Raw genomic sequence first — 8,121 nt, 5'->3', positions numbered from 1 at the left:
GAAGATAAAGAAGAGCTTAAAATACATTTATTGCTTATTTGTATACCTAAAGAGACAAATGAAAGTAAAATAATGGAACTAAACTCTGGACAGAGGTTAGTTTCATTCAGATCTGTTATGGCTTGTATCTAGTCAACTCCACAAAAGACAAAGGTGGGGATCTTTGCAGGTGGCTGGGCCTAGGGCAGGTGATGCTGAGATGAAGGATGTGATGCTAGGATTAAAGGTGAGTAACTGCTAAATCAGCCCCTGACTGGCGTGGCACAGCTCTGGCATGAGTGCTACCTGTCCTAAGGGCTGATAACCTAAATAGAACAGAAAAACCCCGCTATTGTCACTTTTTGCCAGCTACTTCTGCTGCTGTTTCTGCTGTTTATGGCTTGCTGCCTCCTGCCGCTTTGCGATGCCCCTCTGCCACGCCATCCTGTCTTGGAGCCAGTCAACCACAGACCAAACTCTATGAACTGTGAGCCAAAGTCAACCTTTCCTCTTTAACCTTGGTTGTTTGGTATTTGGTCTCAGCAACAAGAAAAGTAACTAAGACATCATCTCACAGTGTGGTAAAGGCTACCATGTTACCATGCTTCTGTATGAAACTGCTAACATTATAAATTACGTCTCAGATGCAGGGCACAGGCAAACTTAGAAACATCCAGACAAAGTCACCGAAAGAGTTTTATTTTTAAAAGCCTTTCCCATAATGTTTTCTTCATGAACATGTGAGAAATGGTGTGAGGTCAATAAACATATCCTTAAATAAAGGTTAGAAAGTTCTTTACTAAACTAGAAGGAAATTCTAAAAGTTGCTCCTTTTAAAGTCATTATGACTCATTATTTTGCTACAGAAGTAAGTTTTTCACATGTAGATGGCGTGAACAATAACCTATGAGGATGTTAAGGTTTGAATCTTAAATGTCCTCAACGGCCCATATGCTGAAAGCTTGATAGCCAGCTGGTGGCACTACCAGAAGGTGGTAGAACCTCTAAGACAGCTGTGAAGAACCTTTTAGAGCTTCCAGGGATAACCTTTAAGCCAGAGGTTCACTACCACTGCTGTAAGAGGTGGCACAAGTTAGAGGTAGTGAGGCCACTGGGGTGCACCCTTCAAGGAGATACTGGGACCCCCAGCCTCTTCCTCTCTGCTTCCTGGCTGTCACGAGGTGAGCAGCTCTGCTCCACCATGTGCTCTGCACCATGATGCTGTGTCTCACCACAGGCCCCAAAGCAACAGAGCCAAGCAACAATGTGCTGAAATCCCCGAAGTCAGAGAGAAACTAATCTTTACTCCTTACTTGTGTACATAAACAGACTTTTTTTTTTTTTTTTACAGTGATAGAAAGCTGACATCAGGGGACCCCCTTTTCTCTGCAGTTGTCACATCATGGTTGCATAAGTGGACATGGAATAGATTGAGAGTATGTTTGAAAATCAGGAGAATTCCTGGTGGTATGAGTCAAATAAGCAAGTTGTGGCAATTTTTTTTTTTTTTAACAAAACAGACATAGAAGAAATATAACTCTTAAGTAACACAGTTTAAAGCTATATTCAAGATGTATTGCCACAAAGATATCATTTATTGACCTAATAATCAGTAAAAATTCAAACTACAACATATTCCTATTTTAAGGTTATTAAACCTTTTTATTTTTACTCTTCTTTCAAACTGAGTGCCTTGATGTCCTAAGGGGGCCCAGTATACATCCCGAGTGTCGGTTCTCATGACTGCCTACCTTGCTCTTCTTGATGGAAGGATCCCACATAATCAAGAGCACCTACAGGGCACATATTAGGTCTTTCTCTACACTTTTGGTCCTCATTTTCCCCTTTAGTAAATCAATGTTTGATTACCATGTTTCTGTTAAGGATCATTCTGTTTTCCTCAAATTGATATACTGAAGTCTTATTCCTCTGAATGATAGAACATGACATTATTTGAAGAAAAAAAAAAAAGATCATTGCAGTTAAAATTAGCTAAATGAGGTCATATTGGAGTAGGGTGGGCCCCTAATCCTATAGGAGCAATGTTCTTATATAAGCAAGTATTTGAACATACATACTCAGAGAAAATGATCTGTGAAAATGAGAACAGAGAGGAATGAGATATGACTGAAGGAAGGCCAAAGGTTGATTGAAATCTACCAGAATCTGAGAATGAGGCACAGACCAGGATCTTTCTTATAGCCTCCAAAGGAACCAGCTGTGGCAAAACCTTGTTTTCAGAATTGTGAGAAAATAAATTTCCACTTTTTAAAAAAATGTATTTGGTACAGGGTTTACAGGGTCTTACCACACAGATCAGACTCATAGTGATCCTTCTGTTTTTCAGCCTCCCAAGCACTGGGATTATAGGAGTGCACCACCATGCCCAGTCTCAGTCGCCCTCTCAGCATGTCCCAGAAGTGGGGCTGGCACTGCAGGCTGGGGATCGAACCTCCAGCCCCTGCATCTGCCTAAGCAGGAGTTTTAATCTGCTGAGCTATCTGGCTGGCCAGGAATTTTCCACTTTTTGAATCCAAATCAAATGATAACATAAAAACAAGCAAAAACTATCTGAAAGTACATTTGATACTGACAAGGAGGTTCAGTAAGTAAAGATGCCCCATCAACAGGACAGCTTCTTCAAGAGGCTGTGTTCTCTTAATGTTGCCCCTTAGGGACCAGGTGTGACCGAACACCTCCCCTGTGCTGATGCCCCAGGGTGCCTCTCCCCAACCCAACTGTGTGTATTGGCTTCCTCCAACTTCTTGTAGATTTGCACTTTCATGAGCTTTAAATATTTTATCTACTCTTAACCACCTGGAGTAATCTTTTCCGGACAGAAAAGGCAGCCTGGTGCCTGAGGGTGATGGTAGCTAGCAGGCTATATCTGGTGTTATGTTCTGTGGAGAAACTGCAGCCTCTCCTGGCAAAGGCTCCCTCATGCTCCACACTGGGACATATGGACAACCCAGAAGCCTCGTACAGCAGCTGTTCCACCAGTTTCCAAGTGCAGGGCCTGAGAAGTGCCTGTAATGACATTTTCCTGGCTGGCTCTGACCTCTGAATCTCACTGATTAGTCTAACACACACTGTGAACATCAACCCGTTAAGACTCAGAGCCAAGAATCAAACATTGCTTTAAAATGGCAAGAGATGTTTAAGACACAATTTCTGTGACCTAACCATGAAGCTGCTCACTTTCCAATTTGGGATTTCTTTTTTATATCCTTCCCTTTCAATTATTTTTCATGTTTGGCTTATGTTTCTGTGGTGTTACTTCTAATCACAAAATGTTTTTGTAGGCAGTTCATGTTCTTGGAGGTCTTAGAGAATAGCCAGGATGAATAGGCAAGATTTAAAAAAAAAAATTCTTGTCTGAATATTTCAGATTCACAGCATCCTACTTACATTGCTCTTGTTTAAACAAAAGCAATCTTTTCCATAAAATATTGGCGAGACTTGTATATTCAGAAGGGTAATTTAAAGAATACCGTACCGATGTGTGGCAATGATGGTCTACCATTCTAAGATAAATCAAAGGCCAAGGTGCTTTAAGGCTGTCATATATCAACTGATGCATTCAGATACAAGCCCATCCCCTGCCTTCCTCTCTCCTTATCCCCTTGGATGTTCACTTTGATGTTCCAAAGTTCACCGTTCCAACCCTTTTTAAATAATTGCAGTACATACACAGCACTAGATTCAGCTCACCATTGTGGCCCTCTCCTGGCACTCCTCAACGTGAGCACAGGGGCTGCCCCATTTCTGAGGTTACTGGGGCCTGATCTGGGCTTCATTCCATCAACAAACACTTCTTACACCTCTCTAGACACTACATGTGGTCCACAAGTGGACACAATATAATTTATAGTTACATGATCCTGAAAACAAAACAAGCTGCTTCTGTAAAAGTCAGCTGTCATGCTTCAAACTTAAGTTTTATGATTATAAAACACTTGTGCTATGAGGAGTGAGGATTTACTGACCATGTGACACAAGGCTGATTCATACGTAAGCTTTTAACTTCCCAAATTCTCTCCCTTTATCTCCTGTTTCCAGGGTGTATTTCTTCATTTCTCTTTAGCATGACTTTTCTCCAGTTTCTGCTCTTCTGGAGTCACAAGCACTTTCCCTTCCCATGAACTTAGTGTTTTGCTCATTTCTTCTTTACCCTTTCTGGCAAATGGCTGCCACTTCACTTCCAGTGAATGTACAGATCACATTCTTTTTCTCAGAAGTAAATATAGCCTCCCCCCATCGTAAAAATAAACCCGCACCCCCCACATCACACCATCTCCACACACGGGTAGTACCTGCTGCATGCCCTGCATAGTTTGTTGCAGGAACTGGAGCTGCTGATCCTTGGTGAGGTTTTCTTCTGTTCTGAAAAGCTGTTCTTTTTCCTGTTTTAGTAACTCCACCTCATTCCTGTAGGCATCCAGTTGCCAACGGAGACTGTCATTCTCCTCTTTGAGAGCGTAGGCTTGAGCAGCCAGGGCTGAAGACAAACAGAGTGAATCCAAGTAAGTGACCTTCTGGTCAGAATGAGGAAGGCATCTGGTGGGAAGGTGCATCTCTTAGCTCCATTTACAACATTACTCAGAAGTAAAACCCAAATGCCCTGCCTGGGTTCTTTATTTGGCACAGCATTAATTCACTTGCAACTTTTTATATTTGTCGTGCTGGGGATGGAATCTTGCCACATGAGTGTACTACCACTGAGGCTTGTCCCTAGCCCTCTTTTATTGTTTGTTATCCTTTATGTATGAACACTTGCCGCTGAGCTAGGATTAACTTCTTCCAGATTCTCATCTTCCGACCTTTCCCCCAACTCTAGGCACCTTCTCTGAAAGTGATCTTTGTTGCTAGGGCATAAACATACTCAGAATTGCGGACAACAATCAGATTTAACCACATTATTGTCCTCTCTTATACCACAGGATTGTTTAGCTCCTTGGAGTGCCACACTTTCTTTCAAATAATCAGCTGTTCCACAGGTTGAGGCAAGCAGCAACCTCCCAGGGGAGAGAGGAATTTATATGCACACCATTCCTTCCTGCTGTATTGCTGGGACAAATTGCACAAATTGTTTTCTCTAACTCCTATCAGAATGGCAACCCAATTCCATCTGTTTCACCAACAAATTAAAACTCTTTTTCCCTACAAGGCTGAGTGGTTACTCTATTCCTCCTCCCTGAAACCTGAAATTCTCTCCAGATAGATCAGTCTTCATTTACATCTCCATCTTTCTGGGAAACCAGGACAGCTCATACAGAGCCTTATGAGACTGAAGGAGCTGACTAAAACAGAAGACCGCATGGCATAGGGCAAAGGCTGGGGCGGGCATCCTTTTGCGTAGCTTCCACATCTCCAGCACTCCCACTCCCACTGCTGCATAGCTGGATACTTACAAAGCCCCAAGCACTGGACCAAGAGCATTTTCTAAACTAATACATTTAATCTTCCTATTAAGCTTAGGAAGCTGATGCTGTAATATTCATCTTTAAAAATGAGAGAAACCAGGCACAGAGAATGTAGATAACTTGTTCAACCACACAAAGATGCAGAAGCAACCTGCAAACCTGTTCAGAACCAGTCTCCCATTTTCCTGTCCTCTCCCACCGAGGTCCCATCATTCTTATTTTCCCCATCATGCTCCAATTTGTAAGCAAGAAAGAAGTGAAAACAAAAATTCCTGCATATGCATCAGGCCCTTGCAATGCTCATTTCAGCACCTGCCCCTCCCCACCATGGCCAGGTCAGAGGGAGGTTATGCTTTCTGATGCTTCACCTGTATACTGAGATCCGTGCCAAAGTGCTCAGGGCTCAGGGAAACTGCTCCACAAATATCAAACATCAAATTATGGTGATAATATCTTTAAGTTAAATGTTTTACAGTTTTCCACTTTGCAAAATGATAATCTATGTACAGTACAGTCTGAAATACTAATCAAACAGAACATGAAATTAGCCAGACTATTCCCTGCTCCAAGCCACGAGGGATCAATTACTCTGCAAGCGTTTACTGTGTACTCCCTGGACCAGGCCTACCTGGGCACTATGGATCACGAAATGAGGACATGCAGCACATCTTTTCTCTCAAGGAACTTAAGAACAAGTATTTCCTCAAATTGCATATTGTTATTTAAAAATACTATGAGACTGAAGGAGCTGCCTAAAACAGAAGACTGCATGGCACAGGGCAAAGGCTGGGGCAGGCATTCTTTTGCGTAGTTTCCACATCTCCAGCACTCCCACTCCCACTGCTGCATAGCTGGATACTCACAAAGCCCCAAGCACTGGACCAAGATTATATGTACTAATAGGTTTTATGTATACTAATAGCTTCTCTTATTTCTTTGAAAATAAAGTGTGTTATTATGTTTCTTTTTTGTATGAAATTTCTGGTTTATGTGTTGCAAAAAATTTGTTTTATGTTCTCATTAAAAAAGATTTAAAAATCTATAGAAATTCATAATTTAAAAGGAAACTAATGGATTCAGAGGAAGATAGAACATAATGCCTGGTATACAGTAGGAACTCTGTAAATGTCTGAATGAATAAATGAGCAACATAGCACTAACATACACAACAAAAGAACACATTCTGTAGGAGCTTATGCCTGACAAAAATACAGACTGGAAGAGACCATGAGTGCTTAGAAAGATGAAAACCCCAAGAACCAAGAAAGGATGCCTAGGCTAGGACAAAGACCAGAAGGAAAAGCCAAGAGATGAGAACTGTAGGTGAAATATTCAGGGCAGGAAGGAGAGAAACCTGACCCCAAGGCAAATGTTTTCCAGAAAGCAAGGAGAGGTGAGCATGCTGGGGGCTGAGAAAGGACGGGGGAGGGCAGGCTCAACAGGGCGACGGCCATGGACCACAGAAGGTGCTTGGGGAAGTGGAAGGGCATGGTGGAAGTGGTGACTGAGGAAGATCAGTTTGGCAGTGGTGTATGGAATGAACTAGAGGCTGAAGAGAATAAATAAAGAAAATTTTATTCGGTGTATATGTGTAGGCACCAAGGAGCAGCCAATTTTATAGTTTTCAGGAACTTATAAAATTGGAAGTAACCCAGAGGATACCCAGGGCATGAGCTGGTATTTTTCAACAAGATTTTTCAAATCTTGCCCACACCCCAAGATGCCAACTCCTGACATTCCCATTCATCAACCCACAGGGAAATGGCTAGGAGGCATCATTTGAAAGAGGGACGTTGTACTGGGACAAAAATCACAGAAAATGCAAATGATGAAAAAAGTGTTGGCACCACACAAGCACATTACTACATTTAGTAGCATTCAAAGACACTTAAGTCATTTCCTTAGGAAGCTCTATTTGGCCCCTTTCCAATTCAGAGTGGCATTTTTATTATCATAACTGATAGCAGGTGTTTGTGAAGAAATCGATTAGTATGCGGGGATGGAAATTACATTTTCCAAATGAATTGCATAGTCGGCAAGATACGCTGAAATCTGTGTGGCAAAATGCAAACAGCTATAAAGCATGTGCCAGCAACATTATTTAAATAAATTTTCTAAACGTAAATACATATAGGAAAGTGCACCATCCATTATTTTAGGGGCTCCCTCACACATTCATGGAATGGCACTGCTGAGAGCTCTCATTCTTGGCGAAGCCAAATGACCACAGTGCCTGACAAGCAGGATGGAATGCTGCTTGCCTGCCTGGAACAGGGCTGTGACATTGCTCTGGGAAAGAGAGAGGGAGTGAGCGAGAGCAAGAGTGACAGCGAGCGAGAGCGAGAAAAATGAGTTTCTTTGTCAAAGAAAATCAATACCATAGCCAATCTCATCATCATTTTTATAACTGGGGCATATAACTGATTTACATTCTTGATTAAATAATTTCAGGCTTAGTATTGACAAAACCCCCCCAAAAAACCTTGGTCATTTATGTGGCAGCAAAGTGGTTATCTTCTATTGGGTGAGAAATTGTACATTGTCTCCATTAACTTCCGGCCACCTGTTTGTAAACACTATGTAGTATCATGCTGCTGCCCAGCGTCCTCTCCTCTCACAAGGCCTCCTGGAATAAGCTGTTGCATTTCCTGGACCAGCGCTTTAGCAGTCTCTCTCTCTCTCTCTCTCTCTCTCTCTCTCTCTCTCTCTCTCTCTCTCT

The 8,121-nt window shown here is 42.1% G+C and overlaps 1 protein-coding gene across 6 annotated transcripts in view; it reads right to left on the bottom strand.

The window, feature by feature from the left end:
- The window catches only part of Enox1 (ecto-NOX disulfide-thiol exchanger 1), a 661,835-nt gene that overhangs the window by 96,719 nt on the left and 556,995 nt on the right, over positions 1 to 8,121 (bottom strand). For all 6 annotated transcript variants that reach the window (XM_023700180.1, XM_023700182.1, XM_023700181.1 and 3 more), the window contains one exon: positions 4,293 to 4,477. In XM_023700180.1, coding sequence (XP_023555948.1) covers positions 4,293 to 4,477 — 185 coding nt within the window. The remainder of the gene's footprint in view (positions 1 to 4,292; positions 4,478 to 8,121) is intronic.

The sequence above is a fragment of the Octodon degus genome, unplaced genomic scaffold (genome assembly GCF_000260255.1).
Source record: "Octodon degus isolate 3935 unplaced genomic scaffold, OctDeg1.0 scaffold00122, whole genome shotgun sequence".
In the NCBI taxonomy this organism is placed as follows: Eukaryota; Metazoa; Chordata; class Mammalia; order Rodentia; family Octodontidae; genus Octodon; species Octodon degus.
Note: the sequence above shows the minus strand (reverse complement) of the source record. Positions and strands in the feature narration are given on the sequence as shown.